Source organism: Oncorhynchus keta, chromosome 34 (genome assembly GCF_023373465.1).
Source record: "Oncorhynchus keta strain PuntledgeMale-10-30-2019 chromosome 34, Oket_V2, whole genome shotgun sequence".
NCBI lineage: Eukaryota > Metazoa > Chordata > Actinopteri > Salmoniformes > Salmonidae > Oncorhynchus > Oncorhynchus keta.
The window spans coordinates 63,996,054-64,019,130 of record NC_068454.1 but is presented as its reverse complement, the minus strand read 5'-3'; the positions used below and the strand labels follow the sequence as shown (position 1 = coordinate 64,019,130).

The window sequence follows — 23,077 nt, the reverse complement described above, 5'->3', positions numbered from 1 at the left end:
CAGTGTGTGTAACAGTATGTGGAACAGAGCTGTTTTCTAATAGAAAGAGTGTGTGTGTGTGTGTGTGTGTGTGTGTGTGTGTGTGTGTGTGTGTGTGTGTGTGTGTGTGTGTGTGTGTGTGTGTGTGTGTGTGTTGTGCACACTTGTGTGCCTGTGAGTGATGGATCCTACTACCCTGCTTTTATCTTCACTCGGTTTTCAAATGTTCTTGTTGAACTGTACCCCTTCACTGTCCCTCGATCACTTTCACCATCTACACAGCATGGAGGATTTGACGGACCCCGAGATGGTGAGGGTGGACCCCAAGTGTGATCGTACTGTATCTCTCTATGGTTATCTGAGGGGGACATACTTGAAGAATAAAGGCCAGGTCCATATCCCTGGTAAGTATGCTCATTGGGTTAAGAGCAAATAAGAATCTGAGCCCTTTTTTTAGGAACACTGACTTGTGGAGAAGAGATGAATTTAATACTGCATCAACGCTAGTACATATTGACATGCACTATTCACATTCACCAATGTATTGTGCAAATAAACAGCATGTGGTTACTGCGATGGGGAAATGTTTCACTCCTACAGTGGGGTTTTGAAAACATTGATTCAGAAAGCTATATTGTTTTAACATTGGGCAATTTGGTTTGAAACCTAACACGTGATGGCACCCTCTGCAGGTGTGGGGGACTTTGCGGTGGCAGACATCAGCTTCCTGCCAGACCCCTGTGCTCTGCCTGAAGCTCAGAAGAAGAGGGCGCTGAACGAGAAGGAGCGGCTGCTCTACGCTCCCATGGCAGGGGTCGGGGGGGTCGTGTACGATAAGGACGCAGTGTACATCGATCTGCCCGGCGGCCACGTCAATCAAGAACAGGTCAGTTCCAACCCCTGGGCCATGTTCAGTAAGACACAGAAAAGGAAAATTCTTTGTTTTTTATTTTTTGTGAAATGTTTCAATGTATTTTTATTGATGCTGACTTGTTGCACCCTCGACAACCACTGTGATTATTATTATTTGACCATGCTGGTCATTTATGAACATTTGAACATCTTGGCCATGTTCTGTTATAATCTCCCAGGCACAGCCAGAAGAGGACTGGCCACCCCTTATAGCCTGGTTCCTCTCTAGGTTTCTACCTAGGTTTTGGCCTTTCTAGGGAGTTTTTCCTAGTCACCGTGCTTCTACACCTGCATTGCTTGCTGTTTGGGGTTTCAGGATGGGTTTCTGTACAGCACTTTGAGATATCAGCTGATGTAAGAAGGGCTATATAAATACATTTGATTTGATTGGTCAAAGTCAGGTAGTTGATGGATGTGATATGAAAGTGCCCTTGAATATAATTGACTACTGTTATATACAATGGCTTGAGACTGTTGTAATGAGTGTACTAAACCGAAAGTGTCAAGGGCCATTGAAAATTCCCTCTCCCCTGAACCTAGATAATGTACAGAGGATTTCGGTAATATGTATGTGTGTGTGCACACGTTCCTATAATCAGTTAATTCTGTCCCGTGTCCACTAGGAGGAGGTCCGTCCCACCACAGAGTTGGTCCAATCCCTCATCAGTACACACACCACCCTGGATGCCAAGATGGCCGCCAGCAAAGTGTCACTGTTCACAGGGGCGGCTGCCCTGACCCCCGGGGAAGTGGAGGAGGAGGAGGAGGAGAATGGGTGAGTGATGCTCAGACAGCAACGTATTGGAAATCTCAAATGACACCCTATCACATATATTATGCGCTACTTTTGAAAGCCACTATAGAATCAGTTGAGAGACAGCCCTAAACTCATTGTTAAAATTGGTTAAAGACTAATTGTCAAGAGCCGCAGCCCTAAAATCATTGTTAAAATCTGTTTTATAAACGGATTGTTAAAAGAGAACCTCATCGTCATGTCAATCTCATGGACTGTCAGTCCTTGCAATGTGAGAGTTGCTAAATTTCTCCAGTCCTATCGCTCAGCTTTATAGCAAACAAAGTGGCTGACGTTTTTGTTCTTTTATGAAATAAAAAGTGGACTCTTGAATAAAAGCATATAGAAAATGATATACATTTTTGCCTCTGACTTGTGTTGGTCTCCATCATGTCTTACAGGCTGACGTCAGGACCCCAGGAGAGCCGCGTCTGGGACCCTGAGACCCAGAGAGAGAGGAGGAAGGCTGTCTTCACTGAAGAGGAAGATGATGACGATGATGACAGCGAGGGTAGCAGTGAAGAAGAGGGGGATGAGGAAGGAGAGTCTGAAGAAGAGGATGAGGAAGATGAGGGGGGAAACAAAAGAGAAGAAGAAGAAGAAACGGTTTTGAAGAACAAGGCAAAGAACAAAACTGAACCAAAAGAGAAGCAAGGAATAAAGACCATCCCTCCGGCGAAGAGACAGAAGATGGAGGAAAGGAAAGTGGAGAAAGAGCCAGTGGTGGAGGTACCTGCCTTTGCAGACAGTGAGGATGAGCTGGAAATGAGTGAGGAGGAGGAAGGGGGGAAGGGAGAGCAGGAGAGTGAAGGAGAGGAAAGCGATTCTGAGGGGGAAGAAGATGAAGAAGAGAGTGAAGTGGAAAAGGGTGATCTCAAACCGATAGACTCTGGTCATTGCTCGGAGGAGGAGGATGCGAGTGATTCAATAGAAGATGACTGTGAAACCAATGTCTCTGGCAAAGAAGGCAAGAAGTCTTCCAAAATGGAAGAGGAAGATGAGGAGATGGAGGGAGGAGAGCTGTGCTATGAAAGTGCAGGTAATATTCTGTCTATTCAGTGTAGTTTCATTGTGGCCCCTCCCCTTGTCTATACTACCTCTTCAGGGTCCACAGATTTTTGTTCAGTAATGCTGTTCTGAATTGAGTACCAAGTTGAATACTTGAATCAGGTGTGTTAGTGGCGGGCTGGAACAAAAACCTGCACACACTGGTGTATGCAATATTGTGATGGATGCACCTTACCCCTACAGTTGTCTGTTGATTTCAAAACCAACCTAGCCCTTACGCTCTAGGCACTCCTGTAGATCTGACCGGACTGGATAGGTTTCTTGCCTTGTGATAGGATAATCTAAATCCCTATCTAATCGTATTACATTTACAGGAGTGCCTAGGAGCTACGGGTTGATTTAGCATACATGCTTCTTCTGTCTGCCATATTGCTTTCACCTTGTGAACACTGATGGGGAGGGGAAGTGGCTAAATGGAACAAGAACCAATAATTAATTTGACCGTAACCCACATCATGTTTCTCAGGGTCACTGCGGTGGAAGGAGGGCCTGCAACAGAAAGCGTCGGAGGCGTTTCTACGGCAACAGCGAGCGGCCCCCAACCTGCGTAAACTGGTGTATGGCACAGGTAACGTATCCTCCTGGGTTTCAGTAACAATATTTAAAAAAATGCTATGAATTTTACTGACGTTTTTCCTTTTATCCTAATGTCATGGCGGATCTTGTTTGTTGAGCACTAGTATATTCATTAATGCACACTATAGCGATAAATAGCCGTTTCTTATTGGATTATTTCGTCCCATTTGCTTCCGTCTGTGCCTAGCCTTGATTTCTGACTGACTACGTTTGTTTCGTTCAGTGGCAGAGGATGATGATGATGGGGGGGAGGATGAGGAGGAGCTGGGAGGTCTGTTTCGAGTCAGCCGCCCCGAGAAGGGCAAGAAGCATCGTGCGGACGGTGTGGACTGCTCCCGTTTTGACCCCGATGCTGCTCGCAATTGGGACCTGGAAGAGGTAAAATAAATCTACAAAACCATATTGTAGCGCAGGGCAGACCTTTCCTTTGTCCCATCTCTTTTACTTCAGGGTTATGGGTTGCACATTTTTGTTTTAACCCAGTACTAGCACACCTTATTTGGTACTGGACATTTAAAGTGTGGAAAGAGCAACAGTTTGAAGAAAGGCATTAAGTAAGGTGTTTGGAGCTATTGATGGAGGCATCCATACATTCATATTCTGACCTGGGTTGGGGTCAATACAATTTAGTTTCCATCAATTAAAAAGATGAATTAAACTTGAAAATATTTTTAGTAATTGAGATAAATATTGTGTTTCAGATGCTGGACTCGATACGGGACTGTTTTGTTACAGGGAAATGGGAAGACGATCAAGATGCTGCTACATTGCTGAAAGAGGATGGTAAGGAGTTTCTGCTCATTGTTCAATACTGTTGGGATTGTTTTCATGACTTTCTTTTGGTCTTGTCCTTTTTAAAAAGTGTTTTATAACTGCAGTCTGTCCCATTTTAAATTAAATCTGTTAAGGTCGACTCCTGTGTGCACATCTACTATGGTAAGCAGAGAGGAATTGAAATTAATCTTCCCCAATTCTAATTATTTTCATGTGCTCCAGATATGGGCTCATATTCCCAACAGAGTAGCCCCAATCCATCAGGGATATGCACGGTATATCAGAAGTCCACTGTTCATTATCACCCCCTTGCTAACTCGCTCTTTTCTCTTTTAGAGGAGCTGTATGGCGAATTTGAGGACTTGGAGACGGGGGAAGTGCACAAGGGGAAAGCTGCCAAGCAGAAGGACCAAGCCAAGGAAGAAAGTGATGATGATGAGGAGGGGGAGGAGGAGGAGAAGCTGATGAAGGTGGACGACGAGACCCAGAAGAACAAGCGTCTGGAGAAGAAACGGCGTCTGAAGGAGCGTTTCGACACAGAGTACGACGACGGAGACGCCACCTACTTTGACGACCTCAAGGAGGAGATGCAAAAACAGGCAGAGGTGAGGGGTTATGGGGCCATGGGTAACGTTTGATATGACAGGAGGCAGAAGTGTCTGGCCCTGTTCGAATACTTCAGAAATGTCTCCTCTTTCCTTTCTTGATGTAGTCACAGATTGTTTTACAAATAATATATATGTTTTGTGTGGGTATTTTGACACTTCATTTAGACAGCTATGAGATTAGTGGGGACTACAGACAGGTGGGAGAAACAGTGGGAAGAGAGGGTGCAGGCAAAGTTCCCGAAAAAATGTAGTCACTGTGTAAATTTCAGGTCTGCTGAGCACAAACTTGAACTTTGTGAAAATGTTGTGTAACTTCCAGCATGCGTTTACTGTGCACACTGAGGCTATACCTGATTTAAATTTGTTTCAACACTGGCCAAGTAGGCTACTGTGGCTATTTGATCATAATGTAGGCCTACCATAAAAAACAATGGAGAAAAACACATCCCAGAACATATTAACATGGAACTAGAACAGCTATCATTCAGCCTACAGTAGCAGCCAATGTGTGGTGTTCAATGCCTACATTCCATTAGACTTTAAAAAATATAAACATGCAGGGCTTGACATTAACTTGTTTAGTCAAGGAGGTGACTGAAAATGTTGTTTGACGGAAGAAACCACTTTACAAAATCAATTTAGTTATTATTCCCATACCATTATTACAGAGAATCAGACAAATTATGCTACAATCTGCCAATTGGCTACTTACTCAAGACCGTCTCAAAATACACCAATTCTCATTTTAGACACAAAAAAGCTCAGTACCTGACTTGCTTTCCAAAGATGGCTAGAAATGCACACATTTTGTGCTCTTGTTGGACGCAATCACTCCCTCATTGTTGACTAGAAATGAGCTGTACCAGGGCTAATAACTCTATCAAAGAATAGGAACAAATGTGCACTCATGGCTACATGCAGCTCTCACTTTGATCTCAAAACAAGCGCATCTACTCGAAAGCTCATACTGTAAACACAGTCCAGTTGAAAGTGAATGGCACATATCCATATGGCAATAGCTATTTGCATATAGGCCTACTACAGCTGTGATTAGTTATGGCGCACCGTTCTGTGTAGAATACTGCGGAGACATGCCTGTCAGTGCATTCGAATCCTACTCCAATGCGCTCTACTGCAAGAAAATCTCTTGCACAGTTAATTTTGCATACGAAATCTTGCGTAGTTTTGTTTCGGTATATTACATTGAAAGTGGTTAATATTGCGTTGATACGATCACAATTGCCACAGTAGAGTGAAATGTTGATAGTGTTAACTAAAGGGGAAAACTGTAGAAAGTTGAGGGACGTTCAATCTCAGGCTACTGTGCGCTCGCTCATATTTCTTCTGCACGGCTGCGCACCTGCACGCTCACACAGAGGGAACATTGGTTGCAAGGTATTGTCTCCAGTGGGGAGCGTCGTATGTGACATGGCGGGAGTGTTACCACTCAACCACGGCTCTGAGCGTGAACACAGATCTGAATTGGTTGGATTGGTGAGCGATAGGGTGGTAAACTTACTTGCACCTAGCCAACCACCAGATCTGTGCTTACATCTAAGAAACAAGGAAGGATGCATTTGGAAATTATTCAAACGGTGTCAAGGTAACATCTTATTATGCCCAAAAGGAAACCAAAGTTGTCAGTGACATTCCGATCAGACATTGGGTCGTGTTCATCAGGCACAATGAGGGAAAATCATTTTTGAAACGCAACACAAAATTGTGCATTTTAAATCCCCTTACAGGACAGTCAACCTTGGCACTGACACTCAGTATGTGGCCCGTGTGGGATTCAAACCAACAACCCTGGTGTTGACAACATGTTCTAACCCACTGAGCCTTTCATTTCACCACAATCTCTAAACCTTTCTCCTCTTCCTAGCTGAACCGGGCTGAGTTTGAGGACGTGGATGATGAGACACGGGTCCAGTACGAGGGCTTCCGGCCTGGCATGTATGTGCGTGTGGAGATTCCCTCCCTGCCCTGTGAATTTGTCACCAACTTTGACCCCCACTACCCCATCATCCTCGGGGCTCTAGGTGCCAGCGAGGGGAACGTAGGCTACCTGCAGGTAAGCGAGGGTTAACGCGTCAGGCTCCGATCCATTTAAATTTAAGTAGAGTGTTCAAGAACTGAACTCCTTGGCTGTGTCTGAAATATCACTTTCTTTTGCAAGGGAGCCCTGATTCACAAAACTGCAGCAAAATAAGGAATTACTGACGTTTAGAAAAATCCAAGGCGAGAGCATGAAACATACAAAAATACAATTTTGAAAATGCATGCGTTCCTCTGTAAAAAGGTAATTTACCAATACCCTGAAATGTCTGAAAGGCAACGGTGCGTCCAATTGTAGGATATTCCGAAATGTGTTCCATGCATGTGGCACCTAAAACTAAAGGCGGTTTTACCAAAACAGTAATGAGAACAGTAATTTCAAGAATTAGCCATTCCTGTGAGCGAGTAAGGTATTTGTACTTCTGTAGGTCAGGAGCGATGTAGTATGGTAGTTTCTGCAGGAGCGCTTTATAAATTAACAGAAGGCAATGCTCTCTGCGTTGCCAATGATGGCCAGCCCACTTTCTGATTCAGATCACAGTGACGGAAAGTCAACTGAACTATTTATTCTATCAAGCGAAAGGCACAATCTATTTCTGTAGAAGACCATTTTAAATCTGTTTCTTCTTTAGCTCATCTACATGTTTTGGGGCGGCAGGGTAGCCTAGTGGTTAGAGCGTTGGACTAGTAATCGGAAGGTTGCAAGTAAAGCACACTGTCATCAGCATAAGTTGCTGCCACCACCATGCTTCACCGTAGGGATGGTGCCAGGTTTCCTCCAGACGTGACACTTGGCATTCAGGCCAAATAATTCGATCTTGGTTTCATCAGACCAGAGAATCTTGTTTCTCATGGTCTAAGATTCCTTTAGGTGCCTTTTGGCAAACTCCAAGCAGGCTGTCATGTGCCTTTCCTGAGGAGTGGCTTCCATCTGGCCACTCTACCATAAAGGCCTGATTGGTGGAGTGCTGCAGAGATGGTTGCCTCGACACAATCCTGTCTCTGAACTCTACAGACAATTCCTTCGACCCCATGGCTTGGTTTTTGCTCTGACATGCATTGTCAACTGTGGGACCTTATATAGACAGGTGTGTGCCTTTCCAAATCATATCCAATCAATTGAATTTACCACAGGGATTCGAATCAAGTTGAAAAAACATCTCAAAGATGATCAATAGAAACAGGATGCACCCGAGCTCAATTTCAAATCTCATAGCAAACAGTCTGAATACTTATGTAAATAAGTTATCTGTTTTCTATTTTTAATACATTTCGAAAAAAAACTTAACCTATTTTCGCTTTGTCATTATGGGATATTTAAAAAAAATCTATTTTAGAATAAGGCTGTAACGTAACAACATTTGGAAAAAGTCAAAGGGTCTGAATACTTTCCGGAGGCACTGTATATGCCTCATCACAATTCTATCTCAGATCTCCGGATAATTCCCTGGACGTCATGGTACAGCTTCTGCTCTGACATACACTGTCAACTGTGGGACCTTATATAGACAGGTGTGATTCTTTCTAAATCATGTCCAAACAATTGAATTGGCCACAGGTGGACTCCCAAGTTGTAGTGAGATCTCAAGTATGATCAAAAGAATTTGGATGCACCTGAGCTCAATTCAGACTGAAACACAAAGTCAAGGGGTAAGAATACTTTCTGAAACTAATGTGGCGATCTTAGCTAGCTTCTTTACATCGATTTCATACAGTCACTACCAGATGGGATGATAGATGACCTATGGAATCTACAAGTTTATCTAACTAGTGCCCGTCTGTATAGCTACTCTCACCCTCACATGTAAAACTCACCGGTCCCTGTCCATCATACTGCTGCAAGCGGCACGGCACCTAAGCTGTGCAGCAAGCCAGTTCATAAGTTGAAACAATGTTATTATTTTTTAAAAGGAGAAATAAAAGGTGTACATGTATTTTGACTATCCGGATATCTGAAGAAATGTCATGATTTTCGAATCGAGAAATGTATTTAAAATGCCCATCCCTAGAATAGGGTGCATTTCAGGAGCATCCCTTGTTTTCCAACTCTTTCATTTTAATTAAGTCATCTACTGAATTGAAATGGAATTGACTCCAACCCTGCAATGGGTGATGCAGTCCTTTTGAGAGCACTAAATGTAATGGAAGGTCTTGTTTGTTGAATAGTAGATGTAAGTCCCCTCAGCTAAGCTTCTTAACAGACTAGGTCTAAGTAATGGGCCAAGAACCATGCTTCGTCATGCTTACTGAACTTGCCCAAGTTCCTACTTTTTCAGAAAGCAAATGGTTCAACTCATCTCAGTGTTGATTTATTTAAATCTTAACGTTATATTCATTATTCATGTTTTATTTGCATCTTTCCCTATAAATTAAGATCTAAACAAATGGCATAAGTGTAATTTGTATAGAACTTTTCCAAGTGCCTCAAGGTGGTCTTTCTCTTGTCCCAGATGCGGTTAAAGAAACATCGATGGCACAGCCGGATCCTGAAAACGCGTGACCCTCTCATCCTGTCCCTGGGCTGGCGTCGCTTCCAGACCATCCCCCTGTACCACATCGAGGACCACAACGGGCGCCACCGCCTGCTCAAGTACACACCGCAGCACATGCACTGTGGTGCCACCATCTGGGGTGAGAGCAGTAATGCGGCTGTAGTTTTAGTATTTGTTAGTTATTTGATTCAGGTGGCACCTTTTTCCTCCATTGCAACTATTCATCAGAGGGCTGTATCACATAGCAGGATCGCTAAGTCTGATGCACATTCAGATAAAGCTCTTGATTATCTGGTTCCTTAAGAAGCCAAATTGTAAAATATGTTGAGGGCGTTGATCTGGTTACACTATGCCTATATAACTACACATCTCTATGAAGTTGGACATTTTACGTTATTTCAGTAAACTGACATGGCCCCCTGGTCAGAATTACATGGATCCTCAATCAACTTACCTGTTAGAATATAGGTAAAATAATGAATAAATGTGAAATCTGTCCTTCTCTGCTGTGTTCCCAGGTCCCATCACACCTCAGGGTACTGGCTTCCTGGCTGTGCAGTCAGTCGCAGGAACTAAGGTAAGTACCACAGAGGCAGGCAGACTTAACTTGATCCTCTCACACCAGCACAATTGTGGAGAATGCATAGCAGTGCATCCTCTCCCTCAGGAGGAAATTATTTGGCAAGGCCCCTCAGATTCTTAGGAACTTTTACAGCTGCTCCATGGTTGTATCACTGTCTGGTTTGGCAACTGCACCGCCCTTGACCGGAAGACCCTACAGTGGGTGGTGCGGCAGGCCCAGCGCATCACTGGGAGAACATGCATGCCTGGCAGTGTCTGAGAAAGGCCTGAAAAATTGCCAAAGACTCCAATCACCCAAAACATGGACTGTTCTCACATACCGGCAGACAGTACCGGTGAATCAAGGCTCCGGCCAACAGACTTCTTAAATAGCTTCTATATCCTGGCCATAAGACTGTTACATGGATAAACAACTACTGCCCCCCCCCAAATGCTGTTCATTGATTTATTGATTGCCATTACCTTTATCTATTTTATCCTGCTACCAGTTACTATTTACTAATACCATAAGTATTTATATATTCCTGCTTCCAGTCACTTTTCAGCCCTGTTTACATGTACAGTGCCTTCAGAGTATTCACACTCCTTTACCTTTTCCACATTTTGTTGTTACAACCTGAATTTAAAATTGATCAAATTTAGATTGTCATGGATCTACACACAATACCCCATAATGTCAAAGTGGAATATTTTGAGTCAAGTATTCAAACTATTTGTTATGACAAGCCTAAATAAGTTCAGGAGTAAAAATGTGTTTAACAAATTGCATGGATTCATTTCTGTGTTCAATAATAATGGTTAACATGTGGTAATGGTAACCAATCTCTGTACCCCACACATTATCTGTAAAGTACCTCAATCAAATAGTGAATTTCAAGCACAAATTGAACCACAAAGAACAGACGTTTTTCAATGCCTCGCAAAGAAGGATGGCGATTGGTAGATGAGTAAAAATTAAAAAAGCAGACGCTAAATATCCCTTTGAGTATGGTGAAGTTGTTCATTATAATTTGGATGGTGTATCAATACACCCAGTCACTGCAATGATACAGGTGTCCTTCCTAACTCAGTTGCAGGAGAGGAAGGAAACTGCTCAGGGCTTTCATCATGAGCCCAATGGTGATTTTGAAATGGAGTTTAATGGTTGGGATATGAGAACTGGGGCTCGATCAACAGCATTGTAGTTAATCCACATTACTAACCTAAATGACAGAGTGATAATAAAGGAAATATCAAAAATATTCCAAAACATGCATCCTGTTTGCAACTCTGCAATTAAGTAATACTGCAAAAAATGTGGCAAAGCAATTAACTTTTTGTCCTAAATACAATACAACAGAGTACCACTCATCATATTTGCAAGCATGGTGGTGGCTGCATCATGCTATGTTGTATGCCTGTCATTACTAAGGACTGGGGTATTTCCGGATAAAAATAATTACTGAATGGAGCTAAGCACAGGCAAAATCCTACAAGAGAACCATGTTCAGTTTGTTTTCCACCAGCCACTAGGAGATGAATTCACCCAGAAAGACTCACAGCTGTAATCGCTGCCAAAGGTGCTTCTACAAAGTATTGACTCGGGTATGAATACTTATCTAAATTAGAGATTTCTGTATTGCTTTTTCAATACATTTGCAGAAATGTCAAATGTTTTCACTTTCATTATGGGGTATTGTGTAGAGATGGGTGAGGGGGGGAAATCTATTTAAACCATTATGAATTCAGGCTGTAACACAACAAAATGTGGAATAAGTCAAGGGGTATGAATACTTTCTGAAGACACTGCATGTCTCATTCCGAGACACTGTGAACTAATGCCTCAATTGGTCAACTCTGCTGTCTAAAGAAAAGAGCGGGCTTTAGGTTGATTCTGCTGCTATGATTGGATATCGTGCAGCTGTGCTGTAGGTTGATTCTGCTGCTATGATTGGATAGTGTGCAGCTGTGCTGTAGGTTGGTTCTGCTGCTATGATTGGATAGTGTGCAGCTGTGCTGTAGGTTGGTTCTGCTGCTATGATTGGATAGTGTGCAGCTGTGCTGTAGGTTGGCTCTGCTGCTATGATTGGATAGTGTGCAGCTGTGCTGTAGGTTGGTTCTGCTGCTATGATTGGATAGCGTGCAGCTGTGTTGTAGGTTAATTCTGCTGCTACAATCGCATGTTGCAGTGCTCCAAATCAATAATTACTTGGGTGCTGCCAGCCGCAAATCTCAGTTTTGGAAGATATTGACTTTTTACCACTTACACTTTTTAGTGAATTTTGCAACTAGTACGATTGTTTACGACTCATATTGATGCAATATCTTCAACCAGAGAAGTTGTTTTTTTGAGTTCAGCTCCTCTTTAAAATGTTACCATATTATGTAAATACCCGGTAAATGGTGAACTGGATATTTGTATTAATTTGTCATTATTAGCGCAATATGTACACCTGTTACACCAAAGGTGTCTCATCTTCATTTGTCAGGAGTAACATACCATGCACCAGTACACAGTATGGGTTACTTCTAATAGTATCTTTGTTGAAGTTTTCCACTCTCTCTCTTGCAGACCAGTTTCCGCATCGCAGCTACAGGAGTCGTCCTTGACCTGGACAAATCTGTGACCATAGTCAAAAAGCTCAAGCTGATTGGCTACCCATACAAGATCTACAAGAACACATCATTCATCAAGGTAGGATGCACCTCATAGCACTACTGACATACCATAGTTCAGCTACAATATATTTACTTTTTGTGGTAGACATTTGAGGCATTTGTTAATCTGTTGTAGAACAGAATAAGAGAAATAATCTAACACAATCAAATCATATTTTATTTGTCACATACACATGGTTAGCAGATGTTAATGCGAGTGTATCGAAATGCTTGTGGAAATGATGGACCAACTGTGTGTACATAATGCTTTATGAATATATGAATATAAAATGAATGGTTCACAGCAAAGGGAAACTTTTTTTTTTCTTGACATGTTAAAATTACTCTTATTTTTTTTATTTTTTGGCACACAAACTAGAGGCCATGAGTAAACTTGGTCAAAAATAATGGCACTATTTGGCCTATAGGGGGGCTGTTGTAATCACTCACTTAGTGTGATAGATTTCCCTCCATCTTGGACATTTTGGAAAAACGTATTCTCATGAACCATAAATCCAAATAACACCACAGTATGTACAGTTGAAGTCTGAAGTTTTACATACACCTTAGCCAAATACATTTAATCTCAGTTTTTCACAATTCCTGGCATTTAATCCCAGTAAAAATTCCCTGTTTTAGGTCAGTTAGGATCACCACTTTTATTTTAAGAATGTGAAATGTCAGAATAATAGTAGAGAGAGTGACTTATTTCAGCTTTTATTTATTTCATCACATTCCCAGTGGGTCAGAAGTTCACATACACTCAATTAGTATTTGGTAGCATTTCCTTTAAATTGTTTAACTTGGGTCACATGTTTTGGGTAGTCTTCCACAAGCAATAAGTTGGGTGAATTTGGGCCCATTCCTCCTGACAGAGCTGGTGTAACTGAGTCAGGTTTGTAGGCCTCCTTGTTCGCACACACTTTTTCAGTTCTGCCCACAACTTTTCTATAGGATTGAGGTCAAGGCTTTGTGATGGCCACTCCAATACCTTGACTTTGTTGTCCTTAAGCCAATTTGCAAAAACTTTGGAAGTATGCTTAGGGTCATTGTCCATTTGGAAGACCCATTTGCGACCAAGCTTTAACTTCCTGACTGATGTCTTGAGATGTTGCTTCAATATATCCACATAATTTTCCTCCTCATGATGCCATTCATTTTGTGAAGTGCACAAGTCTCTCCTGCAGCAAAGCACCCCCACAACATGATGCTGCTACCCCCGTGCTTCATGGTTGGGATGGTGTTCTTCGGCTTGCAAGCCTCCCCCTTTTCCTCCAAACATAATGATGGTCCTTATGGCCAAACAGTTCTATTTTTGTTTCATCAGACCAGAGGACATTTCTCCAAAAAATATGATCTTTGTCCCCATGTGCAGTTGAGAACCGTAGTCGTGCTTTTTTATGGTGGTTTTGGAGCAGTGGCTTCGTCCTTGCTAAGCGGCCTTTCAAGTTATGTTGATATAGGACTCGTTTTACTGTGGATATAGATACTTTTGTACCTGTTTCCTCCAGCATCTTCACAAGGTCCTTTGCTGCTGTTCTGGGTTTGATTTGCACTTTTCGCACAAGTACGTTTATCTCTAGGAGACAGAACACGTCTCATTCCTGAGCGGTATGACGTCTGCGTGGTCTGATGGTGTTCATACTTGCGTACTATTGTTTGTACAGATGAACGTGGTACCTTCAGCCATTTGGAAATTGCTCCCAAGGGTAACCAGACTTGTGGAGGTCTACAATTTTTTTGGCTGATTTCTTTTGATTTTCCCATGATGTCAAGCAAAGAGGCACTGAGTTTGAAGGTAGGCCTGGAAATACATCCACAGGTACACCTCCAATTGCCACAAATGATGGCAATTAGCCTATCAGAAGCTTCTAAAGCCATGACATCATTTTCTGGAATTTTCCTAGCTGTTTAAAGGCACAGTCAACTTAGTGCATGTAAACTTCTGACCCACTGGAATTGTGATACAGGGAATAATACGTGAAATAATCTGACTGTAAACAACGGATGGAAAAGTTACTTGTCAAAACTATAGTTTGTTAACAAGAAATTTGTGGAGTGGTTGAAAAACAAGTTTAAATGACTCCAACCTAAGTTTATGTAAACTTCCGATTTGAACTGTATGTATGTATGTATGCCCATGCTACATCTCTTAACTTAGTTTGAAAAAAAGCTAAGGGATTTGTTAAGAAATGGCTGGGTTATTGATAAATTAGGAAATATTTCAAACTTTTTAGGGTCATTACCATGATGAACCATGTTAAGTTTGGAATTAGTTTCCTTACTTAAAAAAAAGATCTAATTTAACAATTCACTTTAACGATGCTTCAAATAATCATAAAAAATCTTAATGGACTATGTCAGATTCACTCCATATGTCATCTTTGGACCAATCGCAATAGTCCCTAAAGAATGAGAAAATAATGTTGATGCATTCAAAGACAGCCACACGATTTTTATTTTTTAAAATGTTATTTCACCTTTATTTAACCAGGTAGGCAAGTTGAGAACAAGTTCTCATTTATAATTGCGACCTGGCCAAGATAAAGCAAAGCAATTCGACACAAACAACGACACAGTTACTTACACATGGAGTAAAACAAACATACAGTATAAACAAGTCTATATACGATGTGAGCAAATGAGGTGAGATAAGGGAGGTAAAGGCAAAAAAAAGGCCATGGTGGCAAAGTAAATACAAAATAGCAAGTAAAACACTGGAATGGTAGATTTGCAGTGGAAGAATGTGCAAAGTAGAAATTAAAATAATGGGGTGCAAAGGAGCAAAATAAATAAATTAAATACAGTAGGGAAAGAGGTAGTTGTTAGGGCTAAATTATAGGTGGGCTATGTACAGGTGCAGTAATCTTTGAGCTGCTCTGACAGTTGGTGCTTAAAGCTAATGAGGGAGATAAGTGTTTCCAGTTTAAGAGATTTTTGTAGTTCATTCCAGTCATTGGCAGCAGAGAACTGGAAGGAGAGGCGGCCAAAGAAAGAATTGGTTTTTGGGGTGACTAGAGAGATATACCTGCTGGAGCGTGTGCTACAGGTGGGAGATGCTATGGTGACCAGCGAGCTGAGATAAAGGGGGACTTTACCTAGCAGGGTCTTGTAGATGACATGGAGCCAGTGGGTTTGGCGACGAGTATGAAGCGAGGGCCAGCCAACGAGATCATACAGGTCGCCATGGTGGGTAGCATATGGGGCTTTGGTGACGAAACGGATTGCACTGTGATAGACTGCATCCAATTTGATACCAGTAGATACATATTAGGACTAATATGCAAAAAAAGAATACTTAACATTTTTGCGTGTCCATTTTAAGCACTGTAAATCCACTCCACAGTGGCCTACCAACTTAACTTGTAATTGCTAACATGGACTTCCCTAAGAAGATCCGCACTGTATTTGGTATTGATGTCTCAAAAAACAAGGAAACTATTAACTCATTATTTGAATATGTAACGTGAATACTCAACCATCTTCTCCTCATGAACCATGCATCAGATTCACTCCAGATTTTGTATTTCGACTCATTACATCAGTCTTCAATGGGTTAGAATTGTTTTGTTATTGCATTCATGTGGCTGCCCTGTACCAATAGATGCACGTTAGCACATATGCTAATGCTAAAAATCCTTTACAAATCATAAATCAGATTTGACTCCAGATTTGGTATATAGAAGGGTTGGTTGTTTAGCAACAAAACCGACACATGCGTTGCTATGGGACAAAACAGACTGGGTTGGATTAGATTGTCGACAACATGTGAACCTATATTTCTTCTCCGATGTTTAGTATCTCAAAAACATTGTTACAGTTGGTTAGCTAGCTGGTACATTTTAGCCATATTAGTATTGACATTAAATCAGTCTAAACACCTCAAAACAAGACATGTTATCAAGAACAAGATGAAACTAGCTGAAACAAGTCACTTACGATTCCCCACATGGCAGTTACTTGTCATTGTTGGTAGCTATCTGGCCATCCAGAATCACAACTCAGACTTCTGCCCCTGACGTTGTCAGCTAACCCATCTATAGACTCAATGAATTAGCCTCTAATGAATTTGAGAATGATTAGTTTCTGCATTCAAAGTCGTCCACGCTACACCACTAGATGGCCCTCATAGTCCTGGTGTGATAAGAACTGAACCGATGAACATGGGGCCATGAAATTTGGTATGTCAACCTTATGTATATGTCCTTAGAAGTTGTGAATATATAAAGTCAGATCAGCCCTACTACTCTGTGTATGAAGGAGACTCCGGTCCACCCCAAAAAATTAAGAAAAACGTGAGCTTTACACCTTTGTTTTGTTCCCAGGGGATGTTCAACACCGTGCTGGAGGTGGCGAAATTTGAAGGGGGCTCCATCCGAACAGTCAGTGGGGTCAGAGGTCAAATTAAGAAGGCCTTGTCAACGCCGGCGGGAGCCTACAGAGCCACGTTCGAAGACAGGCTGCTGATGAGTGGTGAGCAACTGGTGCAGTCTAGAGCATTTCATAGTCCCAAAAACAACCCGTAGCCCCCTCACCCTACCCTCTATGCGCTTATGGAGATCTGAAGGCTTGGATAGGTGAAAGAAATATGGTGAAAATTCCAGGAGTAATAGGATTTATACAATTTGACAAATTAGTGTATTGCCTGCAGCAGGTTGCTCCTACTGTTTTGGTTGCACATTTCATGGAAGCTTCTATGGACGTTACAGTAATTTACACGGAATACTGCCTTTATATTCTTATCTAGTACTTCTGGGTGTGTTTACATATTGCGTCCCTGTGCTCCTGTTACATGTTGTTCATTACTCTTGTGTGTAGATATTGAATTGTGTGTTTTGTAGATATTGGTTAGCTGTGCTCCTGGTATGTTATTTAGGGCTGTCCCCTACTAAAAAAAATACTGGTTGACCGAAAGGCGTCAGGTCGAAAGAACAATCAATTGGTGAAATTTTTTGAAAATGTGTGTTTTTCCATATATAAGAACCTATGTGTTTTTAATCAAATCAACAATATGTGCATTGAGCTTGTCTGATGCTTCAAGCTCACTGCTTGATTAAATAAGACTCATGACTCGTGGGAGCCAGAGATCAAGATAACCTGAAGAAAAAAGCCTTAACCTGGCCTGACCCCCCCAGCTCCTACTGGCTTTTGCAGATTCTGCCGTTACGCATCTGAAGTTGCTGGTAATGGGCTATTAGCAAATGTGTGGAATGCAAATTTATCTTACCATTTCTACTGATCACGTGCTAGTTATGGTTTTCATATGTACATTTTCGTGCAACAGTTTCATTTTATTTATAATGATGTCTACCCAAATTAAAATGATTAACCTAAAAAGTAACTTCTACCATTGCCAACTATGTAAAAATAGCCTATAAAGCCAACAAATAAAACCTTGCAGCCTGCAGGGAGAAAATATCCTGATAAAAATAAATATTGGCTACGCGTGGCCTTTCTGCAACGAACTTGAAACATTGTATTAACGTAGGTCCGGCCTGAAGCGCCTTGCAATATTGTATAAAATATTCTGGGCCCAGAGGCCGTGTCTAGACTTGACAGTTCACGCAGCTTTAGTATTCTGATCATAGAGTTCTGCTCACGGAATTCCGTAAGCATCATGCATCTACGCCTACATTTAAACGTGTCTACCATGTCCGGATTCCCTATTCCACGCTATATTCAAATGCCAGTATGCATTCTACGGTGAAATAGGCTAAATATGATAACACAACAACTGATAGCAGTAGATAACTACTGAGGCTAGCTAGCCAGCTAACCTCTGTAGCTAGCAAGCAACACCAAAGGGATTGCAAACGGGTTAGCGTAACTCTAGTCCAAAAAAATGATATTACAAATATTAGCTAGGTGGCTAGCATTTGAGGCCAGCAAACACGTTACTCACACACTAGGGACATATTTACTCCAACGTTATAATAAAAAGGTGCCTCGGTCCCAGAACAGAAGTATTCTTGAGACTTGTGGGAGGAGTGTTGATGACTTCTCCTACTGCACACAATGCAGCCTGACTACCTTCTGAAGTGGGCAGCCAGATCTGGACACAATCAGACCACACTTTTGTGCATCTAGACCAGTCTTTTCATTGCAGTCTTTGTATTCTGATAGCAGAAGTCACATGTATGTGTCAAATGTAGACACAAGCAGAGTTTCCTGTGCCAGTGAGCTCGGCACAGGAATTGTCATTTTCAATGGATGTAAAAGCAGACTTTGTTTGAGGTGAAGAAAACGTTACTTTGAGAAGCTCCACAGCTCATTAGTGGTGGTGCGTTAAGCCAATCAGAAATTCTATCAGATCCCGAAATAGGCACGTTTATATGTCAACATTTACGATCAGGCCAGGTAGCCAATACGCCTACTTCTATGCGTAAACCTTACTCAACATCGACAGGAGTGCTCCAAGCAAAAGACAGTAACTAAATTGACAAAACTCATAAATGTAATAAATCCAAACCTGTTTCTCACAAGTGTAGTATAGGTTGTGCGCTCTGCAAACAGTGTTTAATCATTGGATTTGTTCACTGAGAAATACATATTTGCTACTGTTCTACGGAAAAAAATATTTGTCGACCAACCGCCTATCGGCCAAACAATCGACCAGTCAAATAATTGGGGTCAGCCATAATGTTATTAATTACTTGTGTGTGTGTGTGTGTAGACATTGTGTTCCTGCGCTCCTGGTACCCGGTGTCAGTCCCTCAGCTCTACAACCCCGTGACCTCCCTGCTGATGCCAGCGGGCCAGAAGGACAGTTGGTCGGGCATGAGGACAGTGGGCCAGCTCAAACACGACCTGGGGGTCCGCAACAAGCCCAACACAGACTCACTGTACAAGGTAAGGAATGTCCACTCACTGTTCTGCTGCTAAACCTAACCGTATACCTAGCAAGCAGTTGCATATCAACAGTTTGACCATCTGTAGATTATCTATAGGGGACTATCCAAATAAATTGTGACCTGATATTTTGATAAAGCTCAATTTATTAAATATGGAGGCAGTTAGACTATCAGCTGTTTATTGTTCACAAAAGAGGTGTGTTTATTAGTCATTTTAGGTATTTTGGGTGAATAACGTAACCTTAAGCATTTGATAAATAAAAATGGTGCATAGCTAAACATAACACCACACAGATTCATTTATGAGTGCATTTCCTACTTCCTGCCAATCTGAGAACCACCCAGCTGCGTACTGAAGGCGAATCTCAAAAGTCATGCGTGTGTGTCTCAGATAGTGTTTTTGCATCTCAGATGACATGTGTGCAGTGCATTAACACCCTGGACCAGAGCTATACCCTATCACTAGCTCCTGTCCAGGACGTTGGTGCGTTACACACATCATTTGAGCCGCTACATATCGTAGTGGCCGGCGTTGGGAAAGTGTTCAGGATTAATTTACTTTTGTAATACTTTGGATACTTTTGGATACATATCCTACCTATTTTCGGTGAAAAATCACAACAACTAAGCAACCACTTTTGCTTGTGATTTAGCTGTCACCTTGATATATTGGCCTGACTACTTCCCTCGCTGTAAGGTTAAAGGATCTGTGGGAAAGCTGTGCTCGGCAGGCGGGGGTGAAGGACACTGTCCTGGTGTTGTGAAACATCTGCTTTCCGTGCGTGCTCTCCCCACTGAGTAGACTGTATCACGTGGTGACATCCAGGTGGTTACCAATAGAAGTTATTTTTCATAAAGGCTGCTATCCTACTTGGAATAAAAAAAGTTGGCGCAAAATATTTGGCAACGTTAGCGAACACCAGCAACACCGTGATACAGCTGCCCAGTGGGAAGCACCTCTGGTTGGCAGGCACCTCGATACAATACCGGTGCACTGGTCATTCGCACAGGCTTGTCGTCATGCTTCCCAACGCATGTCACCGTGACATCCATGGTGACCAATATTACACGTTTTTCTTGCTCGCCCATCAGAATAAACATATCTCTAACTAGCGCCCAGCATTTAATGTCTGTTGTCCAAAACCAAAGGCAACTTTCCACATTGTGTGGACAGTAAAGTTTGTCTAAATCTGATTTCACCACGTTAACGCTCCATCTTCTCTGGACCATTTGACATCTGTTCTCAGCTCCAATGTCTCACAGCGTCTGTAGTATGAAAAGGTATCTGCTGAAGCCAGACTATTGGCCTGGTTGGATTCTGAACCTCTGACCTAACCCTTGACCCTTTCTCCCCTCTTGGCAGCCGGTAGTGCGAGCGCAGCGCCACTTCAACAAGCTGCACATCCCCAGGGAGCTGCAGAAGGCATTGCCCTTCAAGAGCAAGCCCAAACAGGACCAGCCCAAGGGCAAGACGCCCAAGGACCTCCAGAGGCCCGCTGTCATACGGGAGCCCCACGAGAGGAAGGTAAAGGTCTCCTTACGGAAACGATAAGGAAAAATCGCATTGGATTCTGTGATGATTGTCAGAATTGCTCATTTTCTTTATCTCTGATGTACTAATATGCTGTGAAAGCATATATCACCACCTTATTTTATAAGAAATCAGGCTGGCCAAGGTGCAGACTTTGATTCAACAAATGGTGGTCTAGATTTAAGACGAAGTTGATTATCTAAATCAGTGTAAAAGCTGGGCTGTAACAAAAAAAACTACACTGTCACCCCCCCCCCCATAATATATGGTGGGCACGCACATCAATAACTGTATATATGAATGGACAAAGCCATTGATCACGGGATGACATTCATTCCTATGTGAAGACTCCATAGCACATTGAAGCCAAATTAAGTTGGTTAAGTGACGTTGCAGGCTCAGTGCTGCCCCTTCAACTAATTATCCATAACATCTGTGTGAGATTTTAAAATAATTGTTTCAAGGACATACAACTGGTGTATTAAAGTAATTATTGGTAACATGATTGTCTTATAATTTTTTTATACAGTAAGATTGACCACGAAGACTGTCATTTTTTCATTCACTGTACCCTGCAGTCCTGTGATCAGCCTTGAACATTTGTGGCTTCAATGACTGCCTCTGACACACACACACACTCACACACACACACACACACACACACGAATGACACTGCATTTTAAATCTGAGCATGTGCCCTCTCTTGTCCACCAGGTGGCGGCGCTGCTCAATGCACTGAGCGCAGTGCACAACTACAAGAGCAAGAAAGCGCACACGGCGCAGCATGCTAAGCACAAGGGCTTCCTGCGGCAGCGGGACAAGGCGGAGGAGGACAAGCTCAAGAGGCAGAAGGAGGCAAAGAAGAAGCTTTACCGTATGATGGGCCAGAAGGAGAAGAAGAGTCAGAGGTCCAGTCTAAAAGGGGCGCCGCTTGATGACTGATTTGTAATTCAATATGACTTCTTAAAGACCAGTGTAATAACCAGTGTTTCGGCCTGCCAATGGAATGGAATAATTCTCTGTTTAAGCATAATCTGTTGGGCTGCAGTGGAGTAGGGTGAAACTGCCCCTAGATGCTGATCTTGGGTCAGTTTAGCATTTCGCTGTTAATGGTCATAGGGATAGTTTGGGATTTTGGCAATGAAGCCCTTTGTCTACTTCCCTATAGTCAGAAACTCATTCATGGATACGATGTGTATGTCTCTGCATCCAGTATGAAGGAAAGATTGGGGGAGGGGAAGCTTATCCTAGATCTGTACCTAGGGGAATCTTCACCCAGATGTTCTGCGGTACTGGGGTAGGAGACAGTGTAAATGCAAGGAATGGATGAACATCCTTCAGCTTCTGTAGCCTGGTTGTGTAATGTGGTTTTTCAACCCCAGTTATTGGCGCCTCATTAAGAGTGGTTCCATAGAGGAACTAGAAAGAACTGTATATTAGTCATATCTTGATCACTTGTCTAGCTTCAATCTTGCATGGTGTTTTAATAAAAAATAAATTACAAAAATAGTATGAGTGCCTTAATTCTAAAAGAACATTAAAGTAAGTGTAATTCTATAATAATTTTGATCGAGTAGAAGTTTCATAATGGCTAGGTTACACATGCACTGATAAGTGGAAGCACATGGTATTTCAGTAACTTTGAAGTTGTGCCTATTGTGAGAGAGAACTCATCATGCACATTGCCATTGTGGACTTCCACCATTTTAAAGGAGTCAACTGAGTGGGATGCCTGAGTTGGGAGCAATCAGCCAATGAAGAAAAATGTAGTACTTTAAAATGGCGATAGCATAGGCAGCACCATTGTGGCTGACAGACGCTAGAGCCCCACAGCGGTGTCATAATACCCTAGTGGTCAAACAGGGTAATGGTAATTGCTTCTCCACCATTTTTCCCATAGGGGAATTTTAGAAACACTTAAAATAAGGGCTGTGTTCCGTGTAGACTTACCTTGGTGGGACGTTTTGATAACCGTGGTAATCTCTCATGCAAGGAGACATCAATATATTCGCCTCTTTTTACACTGATTTTAAAATGCTAATTAGACATCATGCCAGACTACAAATCCCTAAAAGATCCTGCACGTCATCTCTGACACCTTTGCTAACAGGTATTGTGTCAATTTAAAACTGGTGCAAGACAGCTAGTGAGGGACCAAAAAGGTGACGCTTTTTTTTCCTTTGCAGTGAACAAAAAAAAATCCTGCTAGGGGGAAATGC

At 42.2% G+C, this 23,077-nt stretch overlaps 1 protein-coding gene across 1 annotated transcript in view; it reads left to right on the top strand.

The window, feature by feature from the left end:
- bms1 (BMS1 ribosome biogenesis factor) overlaps positions 1–22,365 on the top strand; it is a 31,198-nt gene extending 8,833 nt beyond the window's left edge. The window contains exons 7-22 of the mRNA XM_035751098.2: positions 262–383; positions 672–865; positions 1,515–1,666; positions 2,086–2,723; positions 3,219–3,320; positions 3,552–3,706; positions 4,030–4,111; positions 4,439–4,707; positions 6,593–6,781; positions 9,216–9,396; positions 9,776–9,834; positions 12,391–12,513; positions 16,802–16,949; positions 19,150–19,325; positions 20,691–20,852; positions 21,573–22,365. Of these exons, the coding sequence (XP_035606991.1) occupies positions 262–383; positions 672–865; positions 1,515–1,666; positions 2,086–2,723; positions 3,219–3,320; positions 3,552–3,706; positions 4,030–4,111; positions 4,439–4,707; positions 6,593–6,781; positions 9,216–9,396; positions 9,776–9,834; positions 12,391–12,513; positions 16,802–16,949; positions 19,150–19,325; positions 20,691–20,852; positions 21,573–21,800 (2,980 nt within the window). The 3' untranslated portion in view covers positions 21,801–22,365. The remainder of the gene's footprint in view (positions 1–261; positions 384–671; positions 866–1,514; positions 1,667–2,085; positions 2,724–3,218; positions 3,321–3,551; positions 3,707–4,029; positions 4,112–4,438; positions 4,708–6,592; positions 6,782–9,215; positions 9,397–9,775; positions 9,835–12,390; positions 12,514–16,801; positions 16,950–19,149; positions 19,326–20,690; positions 20,853–21,572) is intronic.
- The last annotated feature ends 712 nt before the right edge of the window (positions 22,366–23,077 follow it).